The sequence below is a fragment of the Siphateles boraxobius genome, unplaced genomic scaffold (assembly GCF_051911475.1).
Source record: "Siphateles boraxobius isolate OS27281-9 unplaced genomic scaffold, OSU_SipBor_1 5, whole genome shotgun sequence".
NCBI classification, from domain to species: domain Eukaryota; kingdom Metazoa; phylum Chordata; class Actinopteri; order Cypriniformes; family Leuciscidae; genus Siphateles; species Siphateles boraxobius.
Genome location: NW_027509141.1, coordinates 20,897,375 through 20,917,837, shown reverse-complemented (window position 1 = coordinate 20,917,837; position 20,463 = coordinate 20,897,375). Strand labels below are relative to the sequence as shown.

General features: G+C 37.1%; 1 protein-coding gene across 2 annotated transcripts in view; it reads right to left on the bottom strand.

The window, feature by feature from the left end:
• prickle2b (prickle homolog 2b) overlaps nt 1–18,874 on the bottom strand; it is an 87,299-nt gene extending 68,425 nt beyond the window's left edge. Inside the window, exons 1-2 of one of the 2 annotated variants that reach the window (XM_077203238.1) lie at nt 18,695–18,874; nt 12,016–12,101 (exon numbers count right to left, since the gene is read on the bottom strand). In XM_077203238.1, the coding sequence (XP_077059353.1) occupies nt 12,016–12,101; nt 18,695–18,748 (140 nt within the window). In that variant the 5' untranslated portion in view covers nt 18,749–18,874. Of the gene's footprint in view, nt 1–11,890; nt 11,964–12,015; nt 12,102–18,694 lie in introns of those variants that run through there. The other variant, XM_077203239.1, reaches the window with a different exon arrangement.
• Nucleotides 18,875–20,463: the final 1,589 nt, after the last annotated feature.

The window sequence follows — 20,463 nt, the reverse complement described above, 5'->3', positions numbered from 1 at the left end:
CGCGTGACCCCCTTTTTGCGCATACTCAAAGCTCGTGACGCATGCGCATCTCGTCAGTAAAGCCGGTTCCATGATTAGGCCTAGTAGTAAATCGTCATTACAATCTCTCGCGCATCTGAGTTTTCGCTCGTGCATGATTGCGCGTCCATGTTCTTCGAATGGGTAGAGTCAGGGCCAGCATTGGAGGAAAGATGGTAGGACCATTTGAATTGTGTATTTTCAAAATCTGCCGGTCGTTTTCCAAATCACATACCCCACCTTTAAAGGCAGGGTAGGTAGAATTCCCCAAAAATACTTTTTCCAAATTTGTTTAAACTGTCTCTTTATATTAATGCATAATTAAAATGTAAGTACTCTGGAAAAGAAATGATAAAAATCGAGTGTCTGTAGTCCCCTCAGGGCTGTAATAAACACCGCTCATTATTCCATTCGGGACGAAATAAATGATTGGCTGGGGCGACTGTCACTCTCCCTCGCTACCATGGATACCACCTCTGCTGATACAGGAGCAGCCCAAATGCGCGCACCCATTTGAAGAGGCACGGAAGCTAGTAATAACAATTATGGCAGAGAAAAAACAGTCAAAATTCTCAGTACTTAATTTTTTCATGAAGCATGTATCACTAGCACACGTAGCTGCCTAATATAGCTACCTAACGTTATGTAGCATAACTAACGTTACACTGGCTTAGCTATGACAGTGTAACTTTGGTGTCGACTGGTATAACGTTACATTTAGTGAGCCAGGGTTGAGACGACAAATAAGCAATACCTTGCACGACCTCCTCTGCTTCGCCCTCGACCCTGGACCTGTCCTTGAGCCGACGATGCGGTACTTGTCTCCGGAGTGTAGTCCTCATCAGAGCCAACAGTGCTTTCATCGTGGAAGCTTTTACATGCAAAACACCTGTATATGTTATGAATCTTAAAAATTCACCTTCATCACAGTGTAACTGATAGTAACGACAAACGTGAATCAATGAAGCTATTTATAGCTTTGCCTTATATTGAGTTTGATTCGGTTACGAGCTAGTAAAATATTTTAAACTTTACCAGTATCGATATGCGAGCTTGATAGTGAGTACTAACAGCCATGTTAATTGTTTATATTCATACTGATAAAGTTAGTTATTTTATTACTTGTGATTCTGACATGATGTCACTACATGCAAAGCGCTCCTCTCTGCTCGGCGCTGGTAAACGCGTCCGACTCTTCCAGCTGAGCGAACGGCCGGGATCGCGCATTCATGTGTTTTGGGGGCGTGGCTTTGGAAGGAGCCGAGAAGGGATGAGGTGGGAGTTAATGGAATAATGAGCTGTGTTTATTGCAGTCCTGAGAGGACTACATACACTCGATTTTTATAATTTCTTTTCCAGATTACTTACATTTTAATTATGCATTGATATATAAAGACAGTTTAAACAAATTTGGAAAAAAGTATTTTTGGGGAATTCTACCTACCCTGCCTTTAAAGTACTGTTAAAATCAGATAAGACTTTTACTCAAGTCGTATTGGAATTGGTGACGTATGATTTTCAAATACTCTTTACACCTCTGCTAACACTATAGGGACACACATCACTAATAAACAGTCTGTTTATGTTAACTACACTATTCATGTTTACAAAAACAACTGAAGTGGTAACTACAGATATGTCTGATCAGGTAAACTATCAGTACATTTGTATTAAAACAAAACTGATCTAAAATGAAAGCTGGTGCCAAATAACACTCCAATAACATCCAGTCCGTCAAGTTTTAAAAGTGTGCTTCTACGGAGCAGAACATCAAATGAACTAAACAAATACAACAGTGCCCTCTGTTGACAAAATAAAGCTACAGCAACCAAGAATTTCAAGAACAATAACCATCTGTTCATAAATTCGAAAGTGTAGATTTCAGGGCAATAATGACATTTTTTTAAATTAAACTATGTGACATCCGCTTTGTATGAGAAACGTGTGTTTACATTGCGACTTGATTATGACATTGTTATATTGTATATTATTAAGCAATAGTGAAATTCCTTCCATACTTATTTTATATAAATCACTGCATTGTAATTAGCAACTGCTAAATCCTCCTAACTTAAATATAGATGTTAAGTCAAGCACAGTTTTAAACAAGCCACTTAAATAAAATAATGTTTCAAATGTTTGAAGGATAACCTTTCAATTGTGTCATATACTTTTTATTTCTCAACTAGGGTTTTGGCACTGACCTCACAGCCATGATAAAAATCTAGTTTTTCCAGAGGAATTCCAGTAGCAGTGTTAGTCACATGCATCTATTTAAAGCTCATTCACAACAGGACGGTTTGCACACAAATGCAGTTTTTAATGAATGACATCCATTTGAGGGGTCAGGAGGGAAAAAACAGGATGGTGTCGAGAAGAGCCAGAAAAAGTTGAGATCAATAAAAGTTTTCAAATGTACAGCATCAAGAACAACCCACACTGCTGTAGAGTAGGTGTAAAAGTTCTCAATGTAAGTGAGAGACAGATGACAAAGTGAGAGAGAGAGAGAGAGAGAGAGAGAGAGAGAGAGAGAGAGAGAGAGAGAGAGAGAGAGTGAGAGAGAGATGAATCAAAGGACAGTTTGAAGTGATGCAAGGAAGAAGTGAAGCTGTGCTGATACCTGCACTTCCCAAGTTGTTTTAGTGTGTGTGTGTGTGTGTGTGTGTGTGTGTGTGTGTGTGTGTGTGTGTGTGTGTGTGTGTGTGTGTGTGTGTGTGTGTGTGTGTGTGTGTGTGTGTGTGTGTGTGTGTGTGTGTGTGTGTCCAAGTACATTAACAACAGTGAACATAGCCCTGCTGTGCACACTTCACAATTGACGTCCCTGGGACACTGGAAAAACAAGGACAAAGCCTAGAATCAAACAACAGTGCCATTTATTCTCTTCACCTTGAGATGTTTCACTATACAGAGAAGATCCTACAACCAAGAATCGGTATTCGGCATACATACTGTATATATACACACAGATGTACACGAATGATCAGATTTATACATGGGTATGCATGATCTCTATACATTTAATCTATAAAACTTATTATTATTGAGCAACCAATATATATTGTTTTAAAAATCCTCATGTGCATCCAGGCACTTCTGGCCCTACTACTAATAAGTTTTGCAATTGTGCCATGCAAACATACTACCAGCTGACATGGTTTCATAGAATGCAAGGTTTTTGAACCCTTATCTAATTGTGCAATGTCCAATGACATAAAATAGCACTGTTCGTTGTTCCATACCAGTGTATTGAGGGGAAAGTAAGTTTGAAGAGCTTTCAGAAGTGGGCGTTTAGTGCCAGCTGCAGGAGATGGAAGACAAAAAGGTCAAATTTGGACTAAATGCATTTTAATGTAGCATTTGATACGCATGCATTCCATGCATTTATTCTATCACTTAACTGGGTGTGGATTCCAGTGGCACTTTGAGGCTCTTGTGTAAGTAAATTGGCGGAGGTGATGAAGACATGATCTGGGTGTTTAGCAGCTGCAGCTGGTCTGGGCAGACCAAGCAGACAACTGACCCTGAGCTCAGGGACAAAAAGAGAAAGCCTGACCTTTTTTTTCTCATCCAGACAGACACACACACAGCTCACTGCCAGCTATAATCTCTGATCTCTTCCACCAACTGCACTGCCACCCTTTGTTTGCACACATCACTGGTCTTTACAGTGGAATAACTCATTTCATCCATTTAATTTCACGCCACATTGATCATCCAGTTTCACATCTCTTCATTACATCAGAATTCTATCTATCTATCTATCTATCTATCTATCTATCTATCTATCTATCTATCTATCTATCTATCTATCTATCTATCTATCCATCTATGTATCTTTCTAGCTATCCATGTATTAGATGATCTACCATCCATCCTCCATCCATCCATCTATTAGCTTCTAATCCATCCATCTATCATTTATCTATCCATCCGTCTGTCAGTCCAAACATTTACATACCTACCTGTCTGTATGTCCATCTATCCATCTGTCTATCAGCTTAACTATCTATCCAACTATCCGCTTATTTATCCGTCATTCATCCATCCGCTTACCTATCATCCATCCATCCAACATGTTTTTCTTTTAACAAAATGCAGTAATGCACTAAAGTAAAAGGTGATGCATACAGTCATTTCATCGAGAGACCTTCAATGAAATCTGACCAACAGTGGTCACAGGAGACATATTTGAGACATGCTAGTACCAGGTGTGAACAGGACCTTGCATGGTCACAGGCCTCTTGACGTGATAAGGAGTGTTGTCAGATCCAGACTGTGGTGTGGCATGTTGTTGACAGTGAACTAAAAGAAACTTGAAAGGAGTAATCTACATAATGTCAACGGAAAGGAATCCAGCCGTTTCTTATTAGAGCATGATGTTGACCCATGACTGAAATACGTCTTTCACTGATGAGAGCAAGCAAGAAATAACTAAGCCACCAACGCTAAAAGATGAGAGTTGAAGTCTGAATGAAGCATGGGGTATAAATAGAAAGTTAAAAAAGGACAATAGTCACTTTTTCAAAACTGTGCATTTTCATTTAGTTGAACTATAAATCTCTCTCTGGTTAAAAAAAAAAAAGATCAAAATTAAAAATGTTGGATAATATGAGCATACACGTCTCCAAACTCAATTGCATTAGGATACACTGTAACCCACCTGCATAACAAGCAACTATGCCAAAAATGGCATCATAATTAATAGGGTTTAAAACCATCTAAGTTTAACAAGGGTCTGTCGAGTGGCATTTGATTTGGAGTCATTTTGCCACATATAATCATTTGTTGAGAATGATGTTTAAAAAAATCCATCAAAACAACCCTTTTAAAATGATAGACTGCTATTTAAAAGCACTGGCATTACATCAGAAGGATCATTGATGGTGATGTTTTGAATAAATTAGTTACCAAAGGCCTAAATAAAAGCATGGTAATATGTTAGATAAGAGTTAGAAGTGAAGGTGATGTAACACCAGTAATAGGCCTCATCCTGTCATCATGTCCTTTCTTTCTTTCACATACATTATAATGGGGTACTGAAAACCAAGACCGCTATGGTAAAGATGGAGTACCCAAAGGCTGGCACACATACAGACTCCTCTGTAATCATTAGCTCTACAGCTTCACAGACAAAGGGATCAAAACATTCTCCAATTACACCCACTCCAGCCCTATTGAGCATCTGCTATACTTTGAAAAGTGTTAAATATGAAGGTGTGATAAAACCAAACCCTAGAGATGTACTATTCTATTCTTCCTGTGAAACAAATGCATGTTCAAATGCAACTTTACTAAAGGAAGCGTCTTGATTTGAAACTCTTCATGCCAGAAAAGCTCTTCTCCATAAACGAGCACTATCATTGAAGGCGAGACCTGCTCTACGTCAATCTTGTATAGCCAAAGTCTAGTTTTAATAGGCAATTGTACAACAACTAAGCATTTAACAGCAATTACGGGTATAAAATGGTATGTGTATGATCATAGTGGATACATTTGGTGTACTAATATATATATATATATAGTACACCAAATTTATCCTCTAGGATCATACACATACCACTTTATGAAATATTGCAATATGTAGATTCTTTATTTATATTCAAGGGGTGTTTTTATTTCTAAAAATATAAATGATGTGGATAAGACTGGGTTACTTTACAATAAAAACAGTAATACTGTGAAACATTATTTACAATTTTTATATATATATAAAAATTGTAATATATTTAATATATATTAAATTGTAATTTATTCCTGTGATGGAAAAACTGAATTTTCAGCAGATATTAATCCAGTGTCACATGTTCATTTTAATAGGCTGACTGATGCTCAAGACATATTACTTATTATCACCATTGAAAACAGTTCTGCTGCTTACTTTTTTTGTGGAAACCATGATACATGTTTTTCAAGATTTTAAGATGAACAATGTAAAAAAAAAAGCATTTACTTGGAAAAGAAAGTTTGTATATATACACACACTACCATTTAATGTGTATGGGTCAGTAAGATTTCTTACGCTTTTTAGAATTTCACTAGAAAGTTAATTTGAAAGTTTGGGGTCTGTAAGATTTTTTTAACGAATTGAATACCTTTATTTAGCAAGGGTGCATTAAATCTATAAAAAGAGAGAACGTATTGCCTTTTCATTGTTACAAAAACTTTCAAATACATTTTTTATATATTATTTCAAGTTAGAAATTAACATCAGTTTCTAATACCTGCTGTTACTTTCATTTGTGTATCCAGCGGGCCTCAGTCTGCATGCATGTGAGCCACCACACCGTTTCCGTGACCACAATGGCAAATAAATGACCCTATCATTACACCCAATCAAAGACAACCACATACACACACAGTCATCCCAGCCCCCGGTAAAAGTACTGTTTGAATCTGAATGGTCAACTTGTTATTCATCTGCAAGTCTATAGTATAGCCCATCTATTTACAGAGGCCCCAAATATCAATCTTTGGTCAAAATAACCTCAAATGGTAGCATAAGCAACAAAACCCCAGCTCATTTAGTTAATGAGAGGAATAAGCGTTAGCAGGCAACATAACTGCATCTGGTTAGCACTTCAAAGCACACAGGGAGTGGATACAGTGATTTCATTCCATTCGAGGTGAATGTGTTTTAGCAGCTCTGTAGAACCATGCTAATCTAGAAAGGCCCAGTTGTTATGCTCTCTTGCCCTCTTTGTACATGTCTGAGGAGCAGGTTTTGCCTCTATTTTCTCCTCCTCCTGACTGCATGAAAAGGAGACTTTACTTTAAAGGCCCATTCAATGTGCCAGACCGCCCTGATGGATTGGTTTGTCCGGGCCGCTTGTTAACACACTGAAGGCACTGTTATGCAGATTGGAGCAGGTTACTGGGAGGCCAGAGTCCAGCGGCTCTATCTGCAGCTACAAATGCATGATTTTTAAAAATCATTTTCAGCAGTATTTTTTGTCGGTTTCTTTGCCTTTTAAGAACTCGTCAAGCACAAGAGATGAAAATTGCCTTTTATGGCTAACTCTAACTCAAAACATTTGTGAGAAAATGCAAAAAACATTGACATAAGTTTTCCTCCCATCTTTTTTTCTTCACCATGTCACTACATGGGCTCTATTGTGAGCAGAGTCTTCCTGTGAATTTCTCATTGCACCTTATGCAAATAGAAAAACACTATAACGTGGAAGAAATTCATATTTTTAAACTCTTTAACTCCAATAATCATGGACTGGACAAGTATATTGTCTTTTTTTATAGCAACTTTTTTTGCATTAGCATTCATGCATCATTAAGTGGGCGTCATGTGGAATGCTATAGAAGTCACCATGAAGGACTTACCAATTATCAGTATTGACAACTCTCAAAAAATATTTTAAATGGAAAACAGGGTTGGTGATTTCAGCACAAATGTCAGGAACACTGAACATTTCTATACATTTGAGGTTGAACCACTGGTGTAAGACATTGCAGGTGACAACACCGCATGTATATGTCTGCAGCAAAGTATTTGTCTGTTGCTGCACTTGATTAAGAGCTTTGACTTTGGCTTATCGCTTTAGTGCATCTGTTGTAAAAAAAATAATGGCACACCAATTACACACATATTTAACCTTGGCAACACAAGTAAACTGTGACTGTACATCCATTTTTAATGATGAACAGACTCACTGTTGAGTTTTTAGGTGCTTTCGAATCTAGACACTTTAACAAAACAGATCTGTTGAATGTACACCTATAAAATCAACAAGAAAAAAACAGGCTAAATGTGGACTGATCAACTTTATCCTAGCTAAAAGGGAATTAGTTCGGAGAACATTCAGAATGAAGGCTTTTATAACTTGATGGGAATGCAGCAAAACGTATGTGTTCTAAGGAACAATTTTGTTGGAATATTTCACCATTTACAAAAAAAGAAAACAAATAGATATAAAAAAATTTTGGTATAATATAGGACAAATTCTGTATTGCAACCCTAAAATGTTTTTGGCAACCCTAAAACATGCATTTAATCATCATGAAAGAGCATCTACAACCTAGAGCTACATGCCAACCTGGATAAGTGGGTCATATAAGCTGGCCGATCAGATAGCAAATACTCAAAGCACTGATGCTAATAGGGGCAGTAATGAGACTCATTAACACAAAGAAAATCAATCAAGCCAACGGCTCTCATAAATTATTCAACTCATCGTGTTACACATGCCACCATCTTGGTTCCTTCCTTCTACATAGAATGCAAGCTTATGGAGTGCAGCCTGTAGGCGAGCAAAAACATAAAAAGATTACCTTCAGAAGCAGCATTTAGTTATTTAGTTATGCATTACAAGTCTCACATATCCAGACTTTTGACTACAGGACTAATGTCTGGTCCATAATGCTTCTCATTTCAGCCAAAAACCAATTGCAAAATCTGTCCAGTGGTTAAACTACTCTAACTTTAGTAGTTTTCTTGAGTGTAAGAATTACTAATACAAAAAAGCTTGAGTAGACATTACTATTATAAAACCCTCCTGGTTTTATACAATGGTGGATAAGCAGGGAAAATAGACCCCAGCTCCAGCAGATATTCCAACCATCTCATTAATATTTAGATATTTATGAATATTTCAGGACATTTTAGGGATCGCAGATGCTAAAAGTGTTGGAATAGGGGTTGATGCATGGCCTTTTCATGTTCACCAATTCATAAGACCCCTGCTTTACCCTACTACTTTTAAGCAAGTCCCTATATGACAGATTAGTTAATTTGGCGACCATCATGGTGATGCCTCAGGACAGATATTTTCTAGGCAAGGCAAGTGCAGCTCCCATCTAATCGAATGCAGAAAGACAAAAAAAATTATACATCCACCATTTTACATGTTACAACAACTTATACCATTCATTTTCCTGTACAGCTGAGGCCGCAGCTCAAACAAACCTTTCAGCTATTTGGCCATTCTGGGCCACAAAGAATAGGACGCAGTTCAAAGTTCAAAACTTTTACTTCGGAGTAAAAACACAAATATGAGGTTTATATAAAGTCACTTTTGCTTATAGTCTGGTTGAATTGGTTCATTGAAGGTCAGCAGCAGAGACATTGGGTAGTAATTGTGACTACACAGTGTGTGCATGATGTAAATGCATGCTTGAAATATTGTAAGTATGGACATCTGCTAGCTCTGTCTACAGCCAGATCATGGTGACATTTTCTCAAACTCGGTTTCTCTCTCTCTTTCAAAGACACAGCCAAACAGATAGCTATCTGCATTCAAATATGCCTTTTCACAGTCTTCATAAAAATCTTTAGGAGCAGCTGTTGTGTAAGAGACCCCATAGTGTGCCATAGGTCTCCCACTCACACACAAAGCAGTGTGAGTAGAAAAGAAAAGAAAATCTAAAGAAAAGAACATGTTCGCTTTAAATTTGTCTGGAAGACCTTTAGTTTTATTGTAGGACTGCAAAAGACAGGCAATTAAAGGCACATTCCAGAGCTGACTGTTGCCCTGTAATAGTTTACAGCAATGGAGAGCAGGCAGATCAGTTCTTTTTACCCTCCATCCCAGCAACCCCTTTCCTCTATAGAAGCTTTCTTGCCTTCTATATAAAGCAAATAGAGAAGGGCAACATGCTATTACAGTTGGTCTGATTTGGCTAGACAGAGTTTTTCCTCTCATTTAAACATGAACTTTAAAAGTTACATATTAAAAATGCAACAAATACTTTCATATACCCACACTAACATTATGAAAATGCCTCAGTTGTTGAAGATAAAGGTAGAAGGTAGAAAAAAAATCTGTCATAATTTAGTCAACCTCATGTTGTTCCAAACCTGTATGACTTCAATTATTCTGAATAACAAAAGAAGATACTTTGAAGGAATGTTTTTATCCATCCAATGAAAGAAAAAATATAGAACTATTTCATGATTTTTAAAAAAATCTTTTTTTGGGTTCCATGGAAGAACTCAAGTCATGGAGGTTTGGAACAACATGAAGGGGTGTATACTAGGGTGACCACCTGTCCCGCTTTGCGTTGTACCGCACAGCATTTTCGCCCCTTGTCCCGCACTTTGCATATTGTTGTCAGTTGGTTTTTATATCATATTAAGAAAACGTCCATGCGTTCTTTTGCCTTTTCAAGAAAGCATTTTATCAATTATTTTTGGCGTAGTTTTTTTATATTCGTTTTTTTAATTTATTTTTTTATAACTCATCCATTTAAATTATATTAAGCCTTAAAGGGATAGTTCACCCAAAAATGAAAATTCTGTCAGTATTGACCCTCATGTTGTTCCAACCCCGTAAGACCTTCGTTCATCTTCGGAAGACAAATTAAGATATTTTTGATTAAATCTGAGAGCTGGATCACTCCTCCATAGGCTTCTTCAGGGATTGAACTTGCAGGCCCCGAAAAGTTATTAAAGACATTGTTAAAATAGTCGAAAGTGACTACAGTGGCTCAATCTTAAGTTTATCAAACGACGAGAATACTTTTTGTGCGCAAAAAACAAAACAAAAATAACGACTTTATTTCAACTATTCATTTCCATCACTGTGGGCCTCGAATCATGCTTTTCAGAAGCTTACGGGTGACATCACGGACACTACAACCATATTTTTTTTTACAGTCCATGGTTTGATGGGGGGGTAATTGAGAATGAATGGGGAAAGTTACGTGAGGAGGCAATGCCTCCATGGTACTATAATTGGATATGATTGGATACTATTGGTTCATGTGATAAATCCAGCCTCTTGTTTTCGTGCACGTTCTCGAATCGCCCTGAATGAAGAAAAGGATAGTTTTAATGGGAAGACTAATAAAAAAGTAAGTAAACAACTCAGCCACTTAGATATCACCGCTTTATGTCACGTCAAAATCTAACTTGTAATGGCCTGACAACATGATGACTGTGGGTTTTTTTTTAGTGAGCAATCAGCTTTCGGAAATTAAAGGTACATCGTCATGTCTGTGATCAGTGCGTACTGTACAAACTTTATGACTGCTGAATGATAAACAATGATAGACAATGATAAACAAGTAAAAATAATATTCGCAATAACATAGCGTTTTACTGGATAATAAAGTAAACATAATTTCTTAATTTATCTTTTTAAAAAAAACCTCATTGCTTAACTAGATACTCTCTGCTGTCTCAGACGACGACATCTTTTCCTGTCGGCCACCATAAATTTGGTTGGTTGCAATTCGCAACCTCACCCCAAGATGCCACTAAAATCAGACACTGCACCTTTAAATTGTTGCTGCCTTTAGTTATTATTTTGGAATAAATGTAAAATTGCATAACACTAACTTGATTAAATTTATGCTTGGTTTTAATGAATAGAACATTAATTACACAGTGTAAAAGTACAAAATAGAATTATATTTTGTCTCTCTTTTTATGTAATGTTTATTTAACCAGGAAAATTAATGTACAGTTGATATACATTTAAATTTACATTTTCCTCCAATTTTTAAAACTATCACACCACACCACAGATTCTTACTATAATTTTTGCCCAACCAAATTCTAATCAGTCACATCCTCTGGTTCACAGTGTGATCCAGCAGAACAGTTCAACTCAGTTCTGAGCAAGAAACAAAATGTTGGCTTTTGGACTCACCCAAGCAAAAATGAAGCATCAATGTCCTGGAAAGCATGAATAGCTAGTTTAGTGTACGCTGTTATCTTTGTGCATTCAGGTCCTGTAAATTGACTGCTGGCTCAGAACACGCACTGTCAGCTCTATTCAAATTCTACTGAATCCTCCTATGGTGACTCTATCTAAAGGCAAAGAACCTTAAAATTTCCACTGAACATTCCAAGAGCTTAGAAATGCTGATGCCATCCAATACGGACCAAAACAGCAACAACAAAACTTTAAAAACTACTCACTGTTCACCAAAATCTGTGGTTTGGGCTCTCCTGCACCAAAAGTTAAGATAACATCTCATTCTCCACATAATGCCTGAAGTAAAATAAGAAAAGGTATGTTTAGAACCAGCAAGTTGGGGTCTCACCTCCATTTATGCAGAACGAAGCCAGGACACTGCTCTCCACATACGGTACAGGGTTGTCCTCTTTCTAGGCCATCAAGCACAGTGGGCTGCAAAAAGATTAAAAAGAGATACATGAGTTATATTTTATATATACGCAAGTTATGTTGTACATCTGTGGACAATACATTGTTATATAAAAGCATAAATGCATATGGCATACAGAACATCAAAATGTAAAAGAATACATAAGCCATATCTCTAGGCAAGGCAAGTTTATTTATATAGCACATTTCATACACAATGGTAATTCAAAGTGCTTTACATAGAAGAAATTAAAATAATTAAAAGAAATAAGAATAATTAAAACGGTTTAGAATAAAAAAGAAAGTAAAATTCAGTAACGGTCGGACGAACAGTGGCACAGTACTCATTCAGTAAATGCACAGCTAAACAGAAGTGTTTTGAGTCTGGATTTGAATGTGACTACTGTAGGAGCACATCTGATCTCTTCTAGAAGCTGGTTCCAGCTGTGGCTGGCATAGTAGCTAAAAGCAGACTCTCCTTGCTTTGAGTGAACCCTTGGAATTTCTAGCTGATGTGATCCTAATGATCTGAGTGATCTGTTGGGTTTATATTCAATGAGCATATCTGCAATGTATTGAGGTCCAAGGCCATTGAATGATTTATATACCAGTAATAATACTTTAAAATCAATCCTAAATGTAACTAGGAGCCAGTATAAAGCCTTGCAATTCTGCCTTAATGTCTAGTGATTATCAAAATGGACGTAATAATCATATTTGTTGGTCTGCAAGTACTTTTTCTAATTTTGAGCTGCCTTCAGTTGATTCCATTACTAAGCTGATCATAAAGTCTAAGTCTTCTACTTGCTCACTCGATCCTTTACCTACCGTTTTAGTTAAGTCTGTATTCATTCAATCTCTCCTATTTATTACAGCTATAGTATGTTCTTCATTAAATACTACTACTGTTCCTTCGTCATTAAAAATGGTTTCTATCACTCCAATTCTCAAAAAACTTGGTGCTGATCCTAAAGATCTAAATAATTATAGGCCCATTTCTAATCTTCCTTTTATATCTAAAATACTTGAAAGAATAGTAGCAACTCAACTTGAATAACATCTGCAAGACAATGACGTTTATGAGCATTTTCAGTCAGGTTTTAGATCCAAACATAGTACAGAAACAGCTCTTGTTAAGGTTACAAATGATCTTCTCTTGGCTGCTGATTCTGGTTTCCTGCCTATTCTTATTCTTTTAGATATTAGTGCTGCCTTTGATACTATTAGTGATTCAGTATTAATGGAACGATTGGCTTGCATTGCAGTAGCTAATATGTGCTACTTTGGTTTTTATCCTATTTATGTGACAGGAAACAGTTTGTACAGATTAAGACTGCTCATTCAGAGCCTGTCTCAGTCACTCACAATGTTCCACAGGGGTCAGTGTTGGGTCCGCTTTTATTTATTATTTATATTCTACCCCTTGGTCACATTTTTCATTTTTATGGTATTAATTTTCATTTTTACGCTGACGACACACAAGTATACATATCCACAAGACCTAATGCTTCTTATCCCCCTTCTAACCTTACTAAATGTTTGCATGATGTTAATACATGGATGACTAATCATTTTTTAAAGTTAAATACTAGTAAAACCGAAGCCCTCCTTGCTGGGTCTAGGTCGGTTTTATCTAAAACTCAATCCTTCACCTTGCTTATTGATAATTGCCCGGTTAACTTTTCCACCCAGGTGAAAAGTCTTGGGGTTATACTTGATGGCTTGCTATCTTTTAGTTCCCATATTAATAATATTTCAAGTACTGCATCTTTTCACTTATGTAATATTGCTAGACTTCGTTCTTCACTTTCTCAACATTGTACTGAAGTACTCATTCATGCTTTGGTTACATCTCGGATTGATTATTGTAATTCCCTTTTATTTGGTATTCCTGAAAAATAACTTCACAGATTAGAGTTAATTCAGAACTCAGCAGCCAGGATTGTAACTCACTCACTAATTTTGATCATATAACTCCAATTCTTTACCAACTGCACTGGCTTCCTGTTCATTATCGTGTACATTAAAAAATATTACTCCTTACATATAAAGCTCTTCATAATTTGGCACCTCAATATCTTTCATATCTTCTTCATTTGTATAGACCACTGCGTTCTTTGAGATCATCTTCTGCAGACTTATTGTCTGTTCCAAACTTCAAGATGAGTTCCTTTGGTGGTAGAGTTTTTAGTTGTGTGGCGCCTAAGCTATGGAACGGTTTACCACTGCACATTCGACAAATGGATCCAATTTCCCTGCTGGTGATGATACCATGCACAAGTTTCACGAGTCTTGACTGGAAAAAAAGCATCTAATTCTTGCAATATTTTTCAGGTGATAGTATGCTGATTTAGTTATTGCTTTGACATGACTACTGAAACTAAGGTCTGACTCTAGAGTCACACCCAGTGCTTTAAGTGGCCCAAAAGAGGTGCCGGTACTCTATTATTAATTTTATTTTATTTTTTTTGCTGACTCCCCTCCTCACCTGAGGTAACAACAACGCTTGTTGTCTCTTGAAGGGGTTTTATATACAGCAGTCAACAGGCGACCTTATAAAAAATAATTTAATTGTGGATTTGCTTGAGCTAGAAAGAGCTACTGAACATAAATAAAATGTGCAAAAGGGTATTGAAAAAATTTTGAACAAAATGTACATAAAATAAATTATAAAACATAATAACATAATAACCATAGAACAGTAGAACATAAACATGAGTCTTGCTATGGTTCATTCATTTCTTTACCCGTTTCACACACCCTCTCCGGACCACGTTGAGTTGACACCATGGTTGACACATGGACACTTAAAATCGGATTGACGGCTCGATCGGACTAAAAAACCCTCATGTAAACACCTTAATCGATCCGATTGAGCTCGATCCGAATGACATATCGATCGGATTGAAAGGGGTGGTTTATCCCTTATGTAATCCGATCGAGAGAACATGTAAACACTTGATTGGAAACCGAAACTGAAAGGACTGCACATGTGCAAGGACGTTAAATAAACGTAATGAGTATAACGTGCGGAACGAGCTGTTTTTCCTGTTGAATAAAGTGTCATATTAATAAGTTTCCCGTCATTCTAAAATTCTCATTTTACTCGCGCGTATGTGAAGTGAAGCAGGACAACGTCCCACTAGTCCTTGTTGTGGATTCTCATCCAGAGACTCCTGGTTTTGGCCGCGGGGAGGGGCATTTTTACTGCGTGATCAGCACGGCAAAACGGTTAATATGCTCTAGTCTACATTATGACCAGAGACGAATTAATATTACGTCTGCTGTTTAAAACAAATAAAGAACCAATAGAGGAGAATATTTATGCGCGAACAGCGGGAAACTCTGTATATTCGTGCAGTTTGTGCATGTCAAAAAATCAGATCCGATTTGAAACTTGTGACATAAACGCGCACATCAACCTGATTACTTTATCATTCATGTAAACACCTTGTTCAGATTCATCAATATTGATTCATTCCAATTGTGTCCATGTAAACGTAGTTACTGACAGCGGCAAAAGCGACGCATGCTCTTTTCACTTGTAAAACTCAAGGGTGTATGGGTAATGTAGTCTCTGCTCTCGGTGGGACGAATTAGGAAGCGTGCATTGTGAAGGGCGCTCTGAAAAGCTGATTAAAACAGCAAATGAGCGTACCGGTACGCTAAAAGCACGTTCTGGGCGCACGGAGAGGTGGCGGTACGCTCAAGAGCTATATTTGGAAGTGGCGGTACTGAGTACCGGCGCGTACCAGCCCACTTAAAGCACTGGTCACACCAAGATTCCTGAATTGATTTTTAGTTGTTTGACCACTAGAGTGAAGGTATGCGTTCACCTTGAGAACTTCATCTTTGTTTCCAAACGCAATGACTTCAGTTTTGTCTTTATTTAACTAAAGAAAGATTTGGCTCATCCAACTGTTTACTTCATCAATGCATTGGCACAGGGAGTCAATGAGGCTGTAATCGTTAGGTGATTGGGCTAAGTAGTGTGTTGTCTGCATAGCTGTGGTAAGCGATTTGGTTCTTTTTCACTATTTGGCTCAGTGGGAGCATATACAGGTTGAATAGGAGTGGAGCAAGAATTGAGCCTTGAGGGACTCCGCCTGTCATGGATGTCCGTTCAAACTTATGGTCTCCTATACTCACATAATAACCTCTCCCTCCTAAGTATGACCTGAATTTCAGGACTATCCCAGAAACCCCGACCCAGTTTTCTAGCCTGTCAAGAAGTATGTTATCATCGACAGTGTCAAATGCAGCACTGAGGTCGAGTAGTACCCGCACTGATAATTTCCTTGTATCAGTATTTAAGTGAATATCGTTTATTATCTTTATGAGTGATGTCTCTGTGCTGTGATGTGGTCGGAAAATTGAAAATTGTCAAAGTATCCATTCGAGCTTAAGAATTTGTTCAGCGGATTGAAGACAATTTTTTCAATGATCTTGCCTATGAAAGGAAGATTTGAGATCGGTTCATAGTTGTTTAATATGGTCTTATCCAGATTGCTCTTTTTCAGGAGGGGCTTGACAACTGCAGTTTTCAGGGAGTTTGGAAAACTCCCAGAGAAAAGTGAGGCATTTACCACTTCTAGAAGATCTGCTTTAACACACTTTTGAAAAAAGATGTGGGAAGTGCGTCAAGAATTCAGGTGGATGTTTTATGGTGCTATACGGTTTCTTCCAAACATTTTGCCATCAATTTCTTCAAAATCAGACATAGTAACTACTTTCTCAGGTTGTGGTCTGATCTGTCTGACCCCAGCGCAACTCAAGGATGTGCTGTTCACTTTTCTGATATTATTGATTTTCTCAGAGAAGAAGGAAGCAAACTCACTGCACTAGCTGTCTGAGAGCATTTCACTGGGAATCTAGCTTGGGGGGTTTGTCAGTCTCTCTACAGTAGCAAAAAGAATGCGTGTGTTGTTTAAGTTGCTGTTTATAATATTCGAGAAGAAAGTCTGTCTAGCTTTGCCTAGTTCCATATTAAAAACATGGATGCTGTTTTTGTAGATGTTATAATGGACTTGTCTTTCACCACATGCGCTCTGCTGTTCTGCATTGTCTGTTCATATTTTGCACTGCTGTTGAGCTTCTCCAAGGTGCTTTTTGTCTGCCACTCTTCTTCCTGACTTTCACAGGAGCAATATCAATTACACTTTTAACTTTTGAGTTAAAAGAATCAAGGAGAAAATCAACAGAGTCAGCAGATATGCTTGGTGTTAAAGATATAGCCTTCATAAATAGTACACTAGTGTAAACTAACTCTAACCAAGTTGTGTTCCAAATTTGAAGTTGATATCACAAAAATTAGCTAAAGTTCCCATGAGATTTTGTTTAGGCTCAGTACCCAAATTAGCCAACGGGTGTCAACTATATTCCACTGATTTTTTTTATGTGTTGTCACAAATGAAAAATATTCTGTCACAGTATTACTTCTATCACAAAATAATCAACAAACATGGAACTTTGAGTCAAAGGCATTTTCAATGTGTTTTGTCAAGATTAGAACAAGTTTTAATTATAAAATAGTGCAGTACATTTTGTAATATGACAATATAAACATGACACCGACCAAAGGATTTAAAGGGTCATGAAACCCCAAAACATGTTTTTTGAGATGTGAACATATGTACAGGCTGCACATCACTGACACTTTAAGTACAGTTTGCATGGTAAGGCATTATTTTCACAGGATTCATACTAAGAGGTTGTATACAAAACACGGTGTTGAATGTTAAAACACATTTTTGGCTGTTAATTTAAACGTCAACAGCGTTTTGGGGGGCCTGATAACGTTTGAAAACTAAGCCAGTTCCTGGAGATCTTCCTACCTGCAGAGTTCAGATCTAACCCTGATCCATCCAACACACCTGTCTGTAAAGTGCTCCATACAGTAGATATAGGCCTAAAGCTACCATATTTGAAACGTGATTTTAAAGGGTCTGTTTATTGATGTAGGCCTAATACTAAGATTACACTCATTTACATAAACCATGATCACAATACATGTCAGTGGTCACATTCCATTTTGACTGATTGATTCACATAAAATTGTACATTTGAATGTATAATTACATTAAAACAAAGAGAATACCCATTTTTCTTCATAAAATAGGCCTATTAAATTACTTATTGTTTACAACTTTCTTTTGGGTCTTATTAAGTACTTACAGTACTTACAGGCTAACTTACAGTTGTGAAAAGGACCTATTCTTCAGAAAAGGCAAGAGGCTTGTCTCATTGAGTTGTAAAAGGAAGTAACTAAAATGCATGTGCTTATTCAATTTATACAGAAACACGTCTTCTCAAATGTTGTAATATTATAACACTGATGTCACATTTGTGGTGAATAAATATTTTGAGAATCTGACACTAAAATTCAATGTTTTGCCAAATGTTTTGAAACAACAAATGCCTGTTATCGCTTCGGACTGCAGTATCAAACCTGTCTGATGTCGCACTGAGAGTAAACTTCACACATCACAGAGCTGCTCCGCTCCGACGTTTTCGTTTCAAAATAATTCATAAAGAGCCATTTTTTTAATGTTAGGCTACTGCTGCACGTGGAGTAACTGCGTAAAAATGCAAGTCTTTAAAATGTAAACACCCCTTACCGCTTTACTCACCGACCGGCTAGAGTTTCTCTTCTTAATGCTTCGACCAAACATGACAGTGTGAGGAAATTAATCTCAAAGCGTATTGCAACGGGTCGCCGACTCAATAGGTTGAAATGCTCATCACCGCTCTCTCTCTCTCTCTCTCTCTCTCTCTCTCTCTCTCTCTCGGCCCGTCCCATCAGTTTTTGTGTGAGCTTGTGAATGAAATTACTGCATTTCCGGACACGCCAGCGCTCTAATGTCAGGTACATAACATTCCTGTGTAGCTAAATGGTTGAGACCTTTTCTCAAATTGCACTTACATAAACCACACATTTCGACGGTGTAATTCTATCAAAAGTTTTCAGTCTCAGAGTAAACATTTTTTTTGACAAAAAATCAGGCCTTATGTAGGCTAGGCGCCTACCACGTCTCGAGGCTATAATTGATTTGGGATCACGTTACTGTATTTAATGTGAATTGTTTAATTTGATAGGCTATATAATGCACACACAGGTTTTTCAGTCTACATTGTGAGAGTTTGTTTCCATTTGTTGGTTTAAATTACCATTTGTTTAGCATTTTGAAATAAAAAAATTCAAAGTACTACGGACACCCTTCTTAGAAGAACAGGTTTTATATACATTAAGGGACAGTTCACCCAAAATTAAAACATTTGTCATCATTTTCTTATGATGTTCCCAATCTGTATGAGTTTATTTCATCTGTTTCATCTAAAAAAAATAGTTTAAAGAATGTTGGTAACCAGACAGTTGAGGACACACATTTACTTCTAAAGTAGCTATTTGTTTTATGGAAGCTAATGGGTGCCATCAATTGTCTGATTACAAACATTTAAAAAAAAAAAAATATTATTGTGTGTTCAACAGATGAAAAAAAAAACACCTCATAAAGGTTTGAAACAACATGAGGGTGAGTAAATTATAAAATATTTTAATTTTTGGGTGAACTATCCCTTTAAAGGGTTCTATGGTGCTTATTATTTGGAAACCCCTAAAAAGTTCTATAGAACCCCAATTAATCTTTTTCATGGTCATGGGTTTGATTCCTAAGAAATTCATGAACTTATTAAACCAAAGGCCTTTTAAATTTCTCATTCTTATTGCTAAAGAGACTAAATTATTCATCAAATGTGTAATTCAGTAAGATGCCGAGCAAAAGGAGATCAACAAATAGACACTTAAAGGGTTAGTTCACCCAAAAATGAAAATTATGTCATTAATGACTCACCCTCATGTCGCTCCAAGCCCGTCAGACCTCCGTTCATCTTCAGAACACAGTTTAAGGTATTTTAGATTTAGTCCGAGAGCTTTCTGTCCCTCCATTGAAAATGTATGAACGGTATACTGTCCTTGTCCAGAAAGGAAATAAAGACATCATCAAAGTAGTCATGTGACATCAGTTGGTTAGTTAGAATGTTTTGAAGCATCGGAAATATATTTTGGTCCAAAAATTACAAAAACTAAGACTTTATTCAGCATTGTATTGTCTTCCGGTTCTGTTGGTGATCCGCGTTCAGTGAGGTTGCTGACGTAAGATGCTGCTGACGTGTGTCTGGTGTATGTGTTCAGTAAATATTTACTGAACACATGGTTTAATTGAGGTTCAATGGCACTTTGAATCCAGCAGAGTTTCATTATGACTACTGTAGGTGTTATTAAGTGGAAATTGTGTACGAAGATGTTGAGTCGTCATGGTGACAGTAAACATTACTTGTGTCAAATTCTGGGTGCTTCACCTCAGTGCCATAGAGAGAAAGAGTTGCG